Source organism: Dermacentor albipictus, chromosome 5 (genome assembly GCF_038994185.2).
Source record: "Dermacentor albipictus isolate Rhodes 1998 colony chromosome 5, USDA_Dalb.pri_finalv2, whole genome shotgun sequence".
NCBI classification, from domain to species: Eukaryota; Metazoa; Arthropoda; class Arachnida; order Ixodida; family Ixodidae; genus Dermacentor; species Dermacentor albipictus.
This window is the reverse complement of record NC_091825.1, coordinates 125,644,225-125,660,606: the sequence shown is the minus strand read 5'-3', so window position 1 is coordinate 125,660,606 and position 16,382 is coordinate 125,644,225. Positions and strand designations below refer to the sequence as shown.

At 45.5% G+C, this 16,382-nt stretch overlaps 1 protein-coding gene across 8 annotated transcripts in view; it reads left to right on the top strand.

Annotated features, from left to right (window-relative positions):
* The first annotated feature begins 6,460 nt into the window (after positions 1-6,460).
* LOC135913959 (uncharacterized) overlaps positions 6,461-16,382 on the top strand; it is a 614,840-nt gene continuing 604,918 nt past the window's right edge. For all 8 annotated transcript variants that reach the window (XR_011514597.1, XR_011514596.1, XR_010568173.1 and 5 more), the window contains exon 1: positions 6,461-6,683. Coding sequence is in view for 3 of the 8 variants with exons in the window: in XM_070538862.1 (XP_070394963.1) it covers positions 6,677-6,683 (7 nt within the window). In the remaining 5 variants the exon portion in view is untranslated. The remainder of the gene's footprint in view (positions 6,684-16,382) is intronic.

The following is a 16,382-nucleotide window of genomic DNA, read 5'->3' as shown; positions in this document are numbered from 1 at the left end:
AAAGGCTAGTATGCTTCGCATCCTGGGCTTAACCTTACCTAAGCCACAGCCATTTTTTCACGACTTATCGCATCACAATCGAGTGGTGACTCATAAATCGCTTGGGATATATAGGCAAGGGATTCTGAACTGATGTCGCTGTTCTACTTCACGTTAATAAAAACCCTGTTTGGAGCCGTTGCCATCGTTACAGGAAAATGTTGAAAAGTAAGGCGTTAGAGGCAACAACGCATTTTGGTTGGGGAAACATGGATCCAGCACTGAATCATATACGAGAAAGAGCACTTCGAACGCTACCAAAGAACTTGTTGCATTACCTCTCGGCTTATTCTTAATTTTCTTTTTAATTTTTTGACGACTATTTTTGTCAGGCACACTGCCTGTCTGAACAAATATAGACCTTTCTGAGCTGCGCTAAAAAGTTTTCGGCAGTTTGCCGGCTTCAGCTTCCGCTTGGAATTAAGTATGCTTCGAAACGTCACTGCAGTATTTCTTCACAATTAGCAAAATCGTGCATGAGCCTAGTGGCATAGTCCTGTTTATTTCACGTTACATTCAGCTGCCCTGTCTTGCGAGATGCAAGAAATACTGTAACATCCCACGAAGCAGACCTCGACCTCCACTATGCAGTAACGTACATGTACATTACCGCGCCATGCTGTAACTCGTCGGTGCGAGTCACTCGTGTTCCCAAATTTCATCATCCAACTTCGCAAAGCGAGTACGAATACGTTAAAACCCGGCGAAATAGGACGGGAAAGCGTGAGCATTACGTAGACGTCCCCACCAGCGTAGCATAGCTTTTGTATGACCACGGAAGCTGTTGGCATCCGACAATATGAAAGCGCCTCTTGTAGATGTAACTGAATTTGCACATGCTAAGCGATTGGTTTGCACATCGCGTTGTGATCGCTTGTAGCATCGGAGACGAAGACTGGTTCCCAGCATGTTACGAGAAAATGAGGCTTGCCTGATTATAAGCAATTATGGCGTGCATCACTGCGTTCGACATTACCCATCGGGGTGGCGTAGCAGTAGTCCGAGGGCGTGGGATGAAATCTCGTCCCTTGCGGCCTCATTTAGATGGGGGCGAAATGCAAGATCACCCGTGTAGCTTGCGTTAGGTTGCACGTTAAACCCCCATGTGTTCAAAATTACTCTGGAGTCCCTCACTACGGCGTGCCTCACAATCATGTCGTGGCTTTGGCAGGTGAAACCCCGGAATTTATTTTTTGTTCTACATTTACACGCTAATAAACAAGAAATTAGCGCTGATAGAAGACTGTACATGCGCATGACTTTCGATTGTTTCACAGTAACGAGCACTGTCAGAGTGAAATTTCTCGCTTTAGCCGCCGTGGTTGCTTAGTGGCTTTGGTGTTGCGCTGCTAAGCACGAGTTCGCGGGATCAAATCCCGACCACGACGGCCGCATTTCTATGAGGGTGAAATGTGAAAACACTTGTGTACTTAGATTCAGGCGCTTTGAAGAACCGCAAAGGGTCAAAATTAATCCGGGTACTTCAACTATGGCGTGCCTCATAATCAGATTGTAATTTTGGCACGCAAAATTTAATTTTTTTCTTGCTTATTTTGATGAAAATATGCCCGGAACTTTACTCTGTCTTCCTTTTATAGCGCCATCATTTTTGGCACGTTTTTACCTGATATCCGAGTCAAGAATTGCAAGTTTTTTTTCCGAAATATTTTAGAAGTGAACTGATCGTAAAATTTCAGGCAGGTTGTTCCTCCACGGAGAACCATATTAATCTTGGGATGGTATTGTAGAAAACAAAGGCTACGTGTTTCTTTTTGTTTGTTTGTTTGTTTGTTTGTTTGTTTGTTTGTTTGTTTGTTTGGGCGTCGAAATCACTTCTAAAGCTGCCTTTACCATGTTGCTTCTAAAGTAATATGATGCCCTTGATCATCTTGATGTGACTCTTGCTTGCGCCAGCTATGGCTAGAACTAAATGGAATAGGTACTAAATTTTACCGAAACTATCATTCTAGGTCACGCTTTAGGTTCTTTCTTTTTTCACATCTTGTTGCGACCATAAGGAACACGTTATCGGTGCTCCCAGCAGGCACCTTTGTGTTGTGCAAGGGTCACCAATGTCGCATAACGCCAGCACACAAACAATAAATACAAATACTCGCTCACGTGAAGCAACTAAAAAATTTTTTGCAATGCAGCCTCACTCGACGGCGTTGCCGGTTGCTCCATTATCGCTTGCCCCGAGGTTTCCAAATCTCTTATTTTTTTTTCAATCTGTTGGTTTTATTCGCCCGCGAATAGCTCCTCCTTCTCACCCTTCTCCCAAAGCTGCTTCACGTTCTTCAGCACTTAAAAAAAAAAAGAAAAGGAATAGAAGATGCAGGAGTACAACGTATTCATTCTACGCCACTTGTGCAAGTTTTGACTTTGGCCTTATCAGTGTGTTCAAGCAACATGCAGTTTCAGTGGAAGGCTATAATAGAAAACAGCAACGACGACAACAACAGCAACAACAACTACAACAAAGGAAGCAGAACGGTGGGCTGGTTGGTACTGCATAACTTGAGGCAAAGCGCAGGATGGAACATGGGGCAGCAGAAGAGAACGAAGATACAGCGCTGTCTTCGTTCCCTTGTGTTGTGCCACGTGCTATTTTGCGCTTTGCCTCAGGTTAAACAACGAAAAAGACAGGAGGACCCCTAAGATTGTAAACTAAATAATAAAAGTTTGAACGAATTCTTTTTCTCTTTCCTTCGTTCTTTCCTTACTTCTTTCTCCTTTTTTTCTCACGCTCTCTTCTGCTCATTGCCTCTGTGTTTAAACACATCGACATTTAGAACATACAGTCAAGAAACTACATAAATTGGGCATATTTTGGAGCTGTGCAGAGTTACCAATACCTCACTTTGTTCCCGTCAATACCGTTGACAACAATAACAAAAAAAAATGAATGACGCGTGGCGACGTCTACCTCAACTTCCTACATCAGCTTGTCATGACGTCACTCGTTACTATAGACAAACCGTGTATGGACAATGCAGAAAACGACGGTCGAGGCCGTGCGAACCCTTTCTGCGTGGTCCCATGTATTTGAAGCCACAATGTGGAAATACAAGCGATTGGTTGACCCCGTCGGCTTTCCGTACTGTTTCTCTGTTTGTTTCTTTTTATTTCCTTCTGCAATTTCTGCCAGCTATTGCCCGAACAGGCGTACGGTATTTCCTTTTGTTTTACAGCAGTCAGAAATGACCACCACGGAAGCAAAAGTTGCAGTATGAAGAAAGTCTCCTTCGGACCTATGAATAAATAAATAACGCTATAGTGAAAGTGCTGTCACGAAGGTCGCTGGCGTCAATTTGTAACTTTTCAAGCAGCAGTGAACGAACGGCGCATGATCTCTTTCCCAGTCGCGTTGCGAGAAGGAAAAAAAAATCGAAACTATAGCGATAAGAAACGGGCTTGCCATGGCCATCCTCCCGAGCAAGAAGAGCTTTACCCTCTTCCAGATTGCTAGCTGCTTCAAGTTTCACACGCAGGAGCACCGACATTTATTCTCACTTGGAGCCCATTTATTGGTTCGCTGATAAGGTCGAAGAAAGTTACTCGGACAATGTGTGAGCTCAGTTAAAATCAGTCTTAGTGGATGCGATTTCAATGCCCTTTTGTACTTCCAGTAATTTCCATAACAAAGGAAACTGCCCTTTTCGCCGTCGCAGCATTTTGGAGACAAAGAAGGAAGGTAAAAGCGCCCATTGTTCCGTTAGATGTGCAAATTTGCCTGACGGCTGCGTTGCATCAAGTTCCAAAAAGTGGAACCCTACAGTTGAATATAGTGCAGAAACGTTTTGCGCTGGGTTAGGCACATGATAAACTTGATTACTGCTCGTTCACCGCTTTGACTTGGGAGCTCGGAGTTGAAGCAAGCTTCCAGCAACGAAATCAGTCAGTGTCAGTGTTCTGTTTTTAACAATGGCTCCTAAGTTCTTCAACACTCTGTGTATAGTTCCTACACCACATTGACGCTGCCACCAACGTGCTTATTTATTTATTTATTTAGTTATTTATTTTATTTATTTATTTGAAATGTTCTCAAGTCCTGGATGCATTACAGAGTGACGAGATTAAGGGAAATACAACATATGTGGAAAAAGGTAACGAAAAGCATAACATATGGCACTGTTGAAGTTGTTGGAATCTTGTATGTGAGCGATGGATGCAGGAAGATGGTTCTGATCAACGCATGTCCGGAGAATAGAACTTACAAGAGTGGGACAGATACAAGAGTTGAACAGGTTCCTGGAACAGATTGTTACTTCTGCTCTGAAACGATGGTTTGACCTGGATGAAATACACATGTCGGGTGAGAGAACTTTCCCGTGAAGTCGATGAATGAGAATGTCTTCTTGGGCGAGTTGGTGTTGAGAATGGGACCGGTGTGTGAACCGTACAATTTACTGTGGCAGCCGCGCTGAAGCGGCAAGTTTTCTTCAAACTCAACTACAAGTTAAATCGCCTTCCAATTTTTTTTTGTCGAGTGCATGCATAGAGAGGTCTGTCATCCTCTCCACTTGACGTCTGTGGAGGCGAGCGGTGAGAGAGCGGGCGCACTTATCTTTCCATTAATGCCGCTCCACCGATGTACTGAAGCTTTCCCCGGGCAATCCCTCTCTCTCTCCCTTCTCTTTCTTCCCCTTCTTCCTTCTCCAAGCGTAGGGTATCCATCCATACTCTTGACTGGTTAACATCCCGGCCTTCCTTATATCCTCTCTCTCTCTCTCTGTCTCTCTCTCTCTCTCCGGGCAAGCATGATGTAGCTCTCTCCCATGTGCTGAAAGCAGAGTCAGTGCGCATGGCACAGTATTGCGTCACCTGTCGCGCGAGGGGAGTAGGAGGAGCGTCAGATTTGAGGCTGCACTACCTTCGGGATCAGCCCACATTTTTAGAATACACGTACCTCCGGGATAGGTCCATTAAATATGTTATATGTTAGAAACACACATTGACCATACGCAAAAGTGGCGATGACTCACCAAGACAATTGTCTTCAACGAAAATCTCTAGTCTCGCGTACACCGAACATTGAAGACAAGCAGCGAGCAGAGGCTTGCATGCAGCGCTACGCCGGCACGATTTCGAAATTCTGAGAAGGTGAGCGACAGTCAACGCGTGAGCGGGAGGTGAAGCCACAAACCCAGTAACTTAAATGCGCATGCGCAGCTGTTTACCGCGGTTGTGGTTAGAAGGTACTGCGTGTATGCTCAAAGCCACGCGCTTCGCTTTTCTCATTTCGTTCCGTCTTGATACAATCAGTAATTCGGCGGCAGAACGGACTCGGCGGTGAATTTAGTGGCTTCGTCGACAGTTCCTCTTTATATTGAAAGACAGCAAAGCAGCCACAGCTGGTAAAGTCGTAGCCCAGCCGCATCACCGGAGCGGCAGGGCTATACGACTGATCTCGCAAGTCAAGTCGAAGGTGTCGTAAAGGTTTTTTTACGACTTTCGTTCGGCGAGACGGAACAGGGAACCGGTGTCGCGGTTGGACTGAGTACACAAGACAGCACTCCTTTCACGTTGAATTCGGCGAATCGAAAGCGAATGCGCTTGTCCTCTTCAGCTGGATTCGCTTAAAAAACAAGGCCCCCAAGGAGCTAGTAAAGAGAGGCTCCCTGAGAAAATTGAAGTGGCTGTAGCGGCCGATACTAGGTAAAGCAGTATAGCTTCGAGGAAGCTCTGCATGCTCGAGAATGATGGTTTATTTCGATTGCTATACCTAAGCGGCGCTAACTGACGTCACAATAAGGATATTCCGCTTGAAGCAGCTTTTGTGTTCCGAAACATGTGTAACTTCTGGCGTATTGGCTACAGGACAAAGTTTAACTAGGGGATGGCGGAGTACACGGCCGGCATCGAAATATAGCATTCGTTCTAACACTATTGGAAGAGGGTCGCGAATTGACACACATAGAAAAGAAAAAGTACTACGAAAAGGTAGTTGATAGTGGCACTTTCTTTTGTGTTGTCTCTGTGTATGTGTGCCGGTTTGCGCCCCGCCGCCCCCACCATCTAATAGCAGTTTTCACTAAATAGACCAACAAGAAATGTTCCTAATGTTCCAAGATAACAAGATGGTTAAAGATAAAGCAATATATATATTGGGGTGATTTAGCGACGGTGAAGGAGCAGACAGTGGCAGATGTAGAAAACCGAGGTCTAGTTTCGGTCTTACGCAACAGTATCCTCCATGGGACTGGGGGAGGGGGTTAATTTTCGATATTTGAGAGCTATTAAAAGAACACTGCATTCTTTCCGAAATAAAGGAACGATCACGTTCCCTTTCCCTCACTTTTCTCGCTTTCTTTCTTTTTTTTTTCGTCTTTTAACTAGTGGCGCGAAACGCCGCGGGCGCGGTTTTCGCGGCGCTTACCGCTTATCTTCGCTCGTCGCCTGGCCGCACTCGATTGCCAGTTTCGTGGTACGTCGGTAACGTGAATTGGTGTGTGTCTAGCCACTGGACAGCACGAAGGTGCGTAAACGCAATGCTGAGGAGGCCTACGAGGCGTCCAAGAACGGAAGGCGTTGGAAACGTCGCATCAGACGAGAAGCCGAAGTCGGGCCATCGCGTTCTCTCGGTGAAGACCTGCGGGCAAAACCAGTAACGCCAGGTTCTCTCTGTTCCCCAAAGATGACAGGTAAGCCCATGTTACTCATTGACGAAATCACGTAACGATTGAGCCTTCCTTGCAAGTGCAAGATGTCTGGAATTTCATATGTTCTAAAAAAATATTGTTTTTCACTTACCGATTCCTGAAGCTGCCCTTACTGCTTATCCGTACATGGATGTTCGGGATGTTGTACAAAAAATGGGGGTTGATTGGCTTGCTGACCTGCTGATTGTATCAGACGTCGCAAAAAAAGAGAACGTATGCGTATGAGATATGCCGCAGTAGAACGCCCTGTATTGTGTGTGATCTTTTACCTTGGATTATTTAACGTGCGCTTAGGCATCCTGCACAAGCACTTTTGCTTTAGTCGTTGCTCTGGCTTATAAACATTTATGTAGTATAGCTAAGCACCCTGAAACATTTTATCGGCAACAAAAAAATATAGTTTAACATTGAAAGGGTAAGCACCGTGTTTAGGAAGGGCCAAAAAAATGCCAAGTTGTCGCTCCACTTCCATATTTTTGTATCATCATTAATTACCTTTCTTTCGCGACTGGTTCCTTCCCAAACGCTTTTTAGTCAGCGCAGTGCCTTGTGTTGACTTGCTTTTTATCTGGGTGGCGTATGTCCGGACAGCTAAATAGTTCGCACACGAGTGAAATTAGAAAGTTTTTGCCGTGTGCATCTGTGTGTCCGGACATGCAATTAGCAGTGCTTTCACTTTTCTTCAGTTACTGAGAGGTTCGCGTGATACAGTTGACATATTTTGCGTTTCCCACTGAACGCGAAGTAATAGCACACTGTGTTTCATGGCAGGAGGATTCCTGTGTTCCCATTAAATTTGTATGCACTAATTAGGTGTTGTGATAGAACAATGATTAGTTATTTTTTTCTGGTGATGTTAATTATTCCCCACTTTAACTTCCACTATAAAAAAGCAGAACGATCAAAGATGACTCGTATCGATTTTTTGACTGATTCGATGATCACTCATCCTTCGTCTTCGCACTAATAAGGCGTTGTAGTTCACTGCCTTGCAAGCCTGCAGTTATTATTTACTATCTGTTATCGTATGGGAAAAGGTAGGACATCAACCAAAAAATATAAGCAAGCAGTAAACACGACAAAGCGACAATCATTGTAAAATATCGAGGTACGTTGTCTCGGAACGACAACGTCCTTTACGCCAGTTTGGTATGTCACTTCACATCGTCGTCATCGTCGTCATCGTCGTCATCATCATCATCATCATGGTTACGCCCACTGCAGGGCAAAGGCTTCTCCCATACTTCTCCAACTACCCCGGTCATGTACTTCACTTCCCGTAATCTCTTTTAAATATCCGATTGTTAAGTGATAACATGAATTCAGTGCATCGCTGTGGTACCCAGAAATTGTGAACGCGCTCAGAAATACGTCAAGAATAAACACTGTGAAAGACGCCGGATACTCTAATCCGGAACGTAGCCGCTCAGGGGGGGGGGGGGGGGCGGGGGGGAACCAGCCGCATTACCAAGAAGTGGTGCTGCAACAGGGCAGCCGGCACGAGCAAAGGGCGGCGCTACTGCACCTCTCATCATTTTAAGCGAATTCGAACATGGTGAGAGAGGCTAAATGGTAAACTGCTTTGTCCTAGTCGAGAACGCGAATCCTTAGGCTGCGTAAGGCGATGCATGCTTATTTAACGACTGGAAATCATTGCCAATAAGCGATCTCGTGCATGCGTCTGCTCATGAACTGGTGCGTCTTGCCAACAGTCGTGGTTCTCCTGCGGTAGACTCATTCGCAAGAGTCTCTCTCTCCTCTTGCATCAGTATGTCTCCCTGTATGGTGCGAAAAAATGTTTCCATTCTCTTAAGGTGTTCCAACGAAAGGAAATGTTCGACCATTTGCAATGGTGAATTCTCGCGCCGAATCTAACCATTCGATTCGTATTTAAAATGCCGCATATTCGCACATTTCTTGTCAATTGTTGCAATATAGACATTCGCCGGTTGCTGTTGTTAACTGTGACGTATGGGAAGTTTGACTATATCGCCGGTGGTTGAAACAGGATGAACGGTTCGCACTGCAAGACGAGATAAAACATCCTCGACAAAGTTGAGCGGTACGCATTGACGCAGTGACTTTGACTTTGACTTCCTGGCATTGACTCTGTCGCGCCTACATTGATTGACGCGCCTACACCATGACCAATAAAATTTCTGGTGGAGAACGAAGCCTGCTTAGGCGGCGCCCGCTTTCAGAAGCAACCGCACGCCAACATCGCTCGGGCTACTTGGGCTCGCTCCTCAACTCGTCAGCGGTGATCGATCATTATGCCTTCCCATTGGCTGAGAGGTACGATGTCCACAATTGCTAGTCATCGTAGACCACGAGGGGCTTTGTGTTGTGTCGGCCGGCACGAAGAAACGCTCGCGCCGCAACGAAGCTTCCGGTTCGAACAACACCCCCTGCGTCGATGGCATGAGATCGTAAGGTAGAAACGGTAAACTTGGATACATTTTTTTTCGCGCGCACGGTCGTACTGGATAGGGTGACCTAGGCATCAAGCGAGGCGTCTGGCGCGGCTAAGAAAGCTTGTAGCTTTTAAAACGAGATAATTTTTAGCGTATACTTGTCCTTACCTTTTTTAGGCTGGCTGGGTTTTCTGCCTCTATGCTATGATAGGGCCCCATTGATGGCGCTACAATGCTTCCAATACTAGGGAGTCTACGTGCAAGAGAGAGCTTTAATTTAGCCTCCCTATATGATACAAAACACTCTTTGCCGCTATCGCACATAGTGGCTATGGCCTTTCTAGCCTAGTCTGATGCATCTGTAAAGAAAAAAGTTCGGCAGCATGTTACATCCCTGTGGCACGTGAAGGCGAAATCCTGCTGCACACTGGGTAATGCGCCGTCTCGCATCGTCGCGTTGCTGCTTTCGCAGTTCGGCTTCTTCGGCTCCTTTTCGACGCTTAGCTGCGGCTTCGCGCGCTCGTACAGCGGGGTCAGACCCGCGTCAACGACGTTTCTCTTCGACCTTACGTTGCATCCTCTCAGTGGGGGATTGAAACGTATGCTGCTCTGTCTGTTGTATGGGTGATTTCAATAAATGTATGCACTGTTCACTTATTTGAGCACTTGTATCCTCAGCGTTGCGAGTGTATGAGCCATTACTTACGGAGGTGAGCCATTCGGAATGTCAAGTGGTTTATTATTTTTTTTTATCACTCGACTAGACGCCGGGTTTTTGTATGTTGTATGCATGACTCCAATAAATGCATGCACTGTACGCTTCACTTTGCTGAGTGCTTGTAGCCTCTGGATTACAACATGGATGATCCATTGCATTTTTGCTTGCTTAGGGGGTATGAGCCATGGATGATGATGATAGTTTTTGTACCTATGCACTGAATGACGCGTTTTTTTTTAAACGCCATTGGTAGCATGAGCCACTTAAGGCTTTCACCTTAATAATCCAAGGAGACCCAAATACCTCTTCTGAGCTGTGGATGAGAAAGCAATGCCAATTGAACGTCGTTGAGCGTGGTCCTTCGAGTTAAGAAATCCTCGCGGGCAAGCGAGCCCATTGAGACGCTTGGCTAACGCCTAGGAGGCCTTGGTTAAACCCATGAAGTGGGTAGGACACTCGGCTTCCGACCATGGGGTCGTAGGTTCGAAACTCACTGCCGTCAACGCTTTTCTTTCGAATTTGTTGTTTTCGATAGATTAATTCCTTTATGGCAATTACCGAGTCGAAGTTAGAACGCAGGCGAGTGCTTGTGTGGTCAAGGAACGCGCGGATAACGCAGGCTCATGGGAAGCGAGAGCTAGGATGACGTGCCCTAGCAGCGATGCCCTTTCCCCTCACGCAGCACATGATGCGCCTGCGCGGCAGAAGGTGCTCTGCTCCATTGAAGCGCGCACGTGACGTGGTGTCGCAGCCAATGAGAATTTAGGTGCCGTTTCGCTGCTACAGACGCCGGCTTTTTCGCTCAAAGGGACATTTAATGCTATCGCATAAAAAAAAGAATACGTTGTGGGAGACAAGTTTTCGAGCAGAATTTCGCAGCTCAGCAAGTGGATGTTCCACGTAGGCCACTTGCGAGTGCTAGTTTCTTGAGTATACGTAGCCGCATAGACGCGCCACGTCACTCCCACTTAAACCGTTCTGTCTTTTGTAACACCTAGTTTAGAATAATAACTCGGGATCATCATTCTGTGAATTTCTTCTCAGATTTCTTTTTCGCAGCCTTTCAGAGACGTCGTTGAACATTTACAATATAAGGTTACTGCAATGCTTAAGTATATTTCTCATTATTTGCTACATGTTGTGTAAAATACCGTTCGCACAGCCTTTATTATGCTTCTCGATTCTTCTGTAGGAGAGTTTAGGTGGATTAGGTTTAGGTGGAGTGTTTAGGTCTGTAGGAGTGTCGCTGTAGGAGAGTTTAGGTGGAAGGCCTGAGCAATTGGCAAGATCAACTGTGATATGAGATACATTTGTGTGAGACGTAATAGGCACGGATTGCCTACTACAGAATTATCTCCCATGACCCCGCCAGATATATTTATTAGAACGAAGTGTAACTACTCTTCTAAGGAGCCTGGCGATTAAACCACGTATATCTTAAATGATCTCGCCTGTTGGAACATAAGAGATTGTTTGCGGCCGACCCCTGTGTACCAGCAGATAGGTAGGCAAAGTCGTCGGAAATATAGTTTTGTGTACTCTATAGCTGACATCTGCTTCACTAGATGGTGACACCAGCGCTGCTGGGCACTTCTGTCTTCTGCGTTCCTGTATTTCACAAGCTTTGGTTGATTTACGGACTACAGAAACTCTCTGCAACTTCATTCATGAACGTCCATGCTGCATGCCTAAAAATGTCTACAAGCAAAGCAGCAGCAGCAAAGCTGCAGACAGCACCGGGGTGGAGGAGTGTCTAGTTTATACTTTTGTCTTTCCAAGCAAAATGTCATCGCATGGATTTTGTTGCAACTTCTATCAAAGAAAATGTGGCCGATATGATTAAGGATCAAGCAGCATCCACAATGGCTCGGTCTGCTTGGCAGCCACGCAAAGCGAATTTGTTAAAGCATCAAACTTCGAGTGCATGTTTACCCACAGATAGCGGCGTGACATGGCCTGCGGATCTCGTTCTTTGGGGCGACACACTTTGGCAGCTCCCTTGCACCTCGAAACACTTTATCCCTGCGTGACAGGTCTTCGCAGAGCAGAAATAAATGGGAAAAAAAGAAAATGCATATTTCCAACTGCAGGTTTCGGCACGTCTGTAGCGTTTTTTTGAAGACGCCGCTTCCTGCGCAATCCTCACCATAACCAAGGAAGAAACAGTAAACAAGCCTAGCGTTCTGTTCGACGTGTGTAAGCCAGGGAATTCTAAACCCAAATCCCGCTACAAACCACGCAAGAAGAAGTAAGCAATAGGAAGATTTAGTTGTCGAGCACCAAACGAAAAAGTGTTTGCAGGTTTTCTTTTTTTGCTGGTGATGCTTTTCGCATTGAACGACGTGTCATTTTACTTGAAGCTCTGAAGCGTGCGTTCTTCGACGCTGTTGCTTACCTATTTTTATTGATCTGTTCTTTTGACCGTGGCATTTCCCTGTATTTTGTTACGGCGGAAGCTGCTGACAACAGATCTTCCCACACTGGGCTTTATACGGCAGAAAAAGCTGCGACCTGCATGTCTCTAAAACCATGACAGTCTGGGGTTTGTTGAAATACCTTCGACCTATTTTTATATTAATCCGTGCTTTATGGTTCGGGAACTTGAGCCGGATCGAAATACACTTTTCCTCTTGCTGCTTAAGTGAGTGTGTGGAGTACAAGAACACCACTAAAGGAGCCAGTGAGAGGAGACCAACCATCTAGGTCAGGGACGAGTGACTTCTTTACTTATTTATTTATTTTTCTGCCCTGGAAAATCAGTTTGCACTTTGTGTTCGCACTACTTCATGGATAATCCCATGCGACGCACGTACATCCGAGAGGTTTGCCTCAAACATTTATTTGAAATATTTACTTGCACTAACTCACGTCACTTTATCTGAAGCCTCTGGTGTGTCGTATGTCTCATTAAGTAAAACAGAAACAAACTAAACCGGAATGGAAGTCCGAAAAAAAATAAACGTAAGCGTATGCACTGAAATGGCAAAGGCAATGGTCATCGTTAGGTAAACGCATCCGAGACTGCTAGATTAGCCCTTCGTGATAAATCCGAACGCCTTTACTTTGATGAGCTCTGGCTCACAGAAAAGAAAATTCATAAAGAACTGTTTGTGACGGGTGTACCAAATTATTATATAGCGGCACAGAACCTTCATAAATTCTAAGGACTCTAGCTTTCTGTCTTTCTCTATCAGAACAACAAAAGTTATTGTGTCGGCTAACAGCTGGACTACAATACTATATTCAACACTTCAGCAATTTGAGTAAATGTGAAAATTAATCAAAGGATATTACTTTCAGGTTTGTCGTTATGAACAACAACTCCTCTGAAACGCTGGAAGAGTTCCCGAAAAATAGATGGCGATAACTCCTGGTTGTGTATTCTGTAAGTATCCTCCTAGTGGACATGCCCGTTTTGTCTGCTGATGAAGAGCTGGTCAGCTGGGAGGGGCTGTCTCCTTGTTTTGCGTAACGCAGCCCCTGCAGCATATCAGCGCTTCACCAGCAGACGAAATGGGCATGTCCACTATCTGGACACTTACTTGCAGGTTGTCCCCCATGCATTGCTGTTATTCGGCGATTCTTTTCGCTGCAACTTTTTTGAGACATGATCTGAATATTTTATAACCTTGCGTGTAAGAAATATACTTGTATTAGCTACGTCCGTACATTCATTATAGCCTTCACTATAGGAACACGCCCTTAGACCCTAATACGGCGTTGAAAAAGAAAGAGAAGAAGAAAAACTCATTAAGCGAGACAACAGTGAACAATCACAGAAAATTGAATAGAAGTAGTGTAGCTATTTTAACACGGACGCAAATTAAACCTTTCGGAACAGTGGTATGTACACATTGTATAGATCGGCGTCGGAGGAAAGCGAATGACCACCGGCCGGTGCGCTGGTCGATCACAACTTGGGCCTCCCTCCGATGAAATCTAATTTGGCGAAGCGCTAATGCATCGCTCCCTCAAGGCTGTTGCCAGGGTTGCGGCATCAGATCCATACGTATGCTGCCCCTGCGAACGCCCGCAGAAACGTAGGCGTCGGCATGTGCACGTGTTGAGGAAAGAGCTCGCGATTGGGTGCCCGCAAAAATTAGTGCCGATTCTATTGTTATGCAACTTCGTCAGGAGATGCAGGAGAGCGTGGTAGGTGCCTCGGTGCGTTCCGTCTTAAACAGGGCTCGTGTTGGTTCAAGTGTGTTACAAGATAGGTGGCGCGGTGAAGCACGCGTACAAGAGTGCACAAATGGCCTTGAAAATGCTGATAACATTGGAGGTTTATACAAAGACGCGAATATTTTTACCTCCGAAGGGAATCGATTGAGAGACGAAAAGAGTCAGTGCTCTTGATAGCGTTATACGTACTAAACGCTTCGTTGTGACCAACTGCTTTCGGCGAAACATTTGACTCTGCAGAATATGTTGCCGATACCGTTAAAACGTGTGCAGTAGTTTCACAATAGCAAGTTGAATTTTACGTTTGCAGCTTCTTGTCTGAAACCCGTTGTGCATCATATATGTGCCTCTGAGGTGTGTTAGCACGTGCATTCGTACTTGCGATAGAAAGTTGTGCTTCCGATTTGTACTAGTTTGTCTTTTCTTGTCTTAGACCTCCTGAAGGTAGGTAAGCTTAAGTGATGTCTAATTGGAAAGGTTTGAAGCACTACGTCTATGGCTACTTTATATTATTTATCTGCGACAATTTACTTTAATAAGTAAACATTATAAAAAAAAGGAAAGATTATGATAATAAAGAAAAAACTTTAGCACGCGCAAACACTTACACATGCAAGAAAATAAAAAGACGCCGAACGCGAGTTACTGCGTAAAATTATGTCCAGTATATTGAGCACGTGTCCGTACTGATAAAAAAGTATTAAGTTTCATTGATAGCAATCCTTTCAAGGCCACTGACCGGCCATGGTCCAAGTATCATCCTATATAGGTAACAATGGGGAGCCCTACGTTTGTATCACAGCCGTTGCCTTTGCTGGTCACATAAGGGGCAGCCCAGCAATAAGTTGACCATTTTGTTCATTCGACACTCCACACGCATACGACACGGAGCTTGAAAGATTGATTAAAAAAAAGGAAGTGCTTAGTGCATGCCACGCCAAGTCAAAAGCGGTGAAACAAAGTATCCACACCTCGCCCTAACTGACCATGTATGCAGAATTTGAATTCAGGATCTATCATATGCAAAATTGTTGTTTTGCCCTGTACATCGAATCATGGTGGAAATTTTCATATGTTCATAACCTCATAGTCACAGCTGAACAGCGGAATGATGTATATATTTACGGTGTTAGCGCTCACGTTTGGGCAAAACACGCTGAAAGGCCATTTCATGACCGCGGATTCCCGAAGCGTGCATAAACTCTGCAATTTACGGGATTATTTGCGTGATTATTCACGTGATTTTGATGTGTACTGCTTTTGGCCTGAACATTGCAGAGTTTCTCAAGGGCAGACTCTGTTCTGCGCGAGCGATTCATCGTGCCATCTATCTGGAGGCTGATTTGTAGCAATAAACCTTGTCGCTTACGAAATCGCGTGCACAGTTCTGAGGGCGCTGCGCTGAAACAACAGCGCCTAAACACGCATTGTGCCCTTAATGTCGGTATAGCAAAAGCATAAGCTCAACAATTTTTTGTATACGAGCAATCTGTGCACATTTGTTTTGCGCCGGCATGCTGGTTGTACATTTGAGGTATTACTAATTGTGTCTCCCATCTAAGGAAGTAAAATAACACACACACACACACACACACACACACACACACACACACACACACACACACACGCACACACGCACGCACGCACGCACGCACGCACACACACACACACACACACGCACGCACGCACGCACGCACGCGCACACACACACACACACACGCACACACGCACACACGCGCGCACACACACACACACACGCAGACACACACACACGCACACACACACACACGCACACACGCACACGCACACACGCACACACGCACACGCACACACGCACACACGCACACACGTGCGCACACACGTGCGCACACACGTACGCACACACGTGCGCACACACGTACGCACACACGTGCGCACACACGTGCGCACACACGTGCGCACACATGTACGCACACACATGCGCACACACACGTACGCGCACACACACGCGCACACACATGCGCAGACGCACACAATGAGAGAGAGAGAGCGAACAGCTCGAAACAGGCGCAATTTTATTCACTGAAATTTCAAAAGCAGCGGCATTCTCTAAGTGCATGCTGCACGTTGCCACAGTACCTCACTGAGCAATCACATGTTACACCAAGGTGCGTAATACACAGCTGAGCCTTGGGGGGAAGGTAATCAACGCGCATCTGAAGCATTGGCGGATCAGGAACAATATTTTGGCCATCCAGCAGCTACCGCATAACGCGATAAGTCATTTCATCTTCAAACAGCTTTTTCAACGCAATATATATATATATATATATATATATATATATATATAATGAACTACACGGAGGACGAACAAGCACACACGGACAT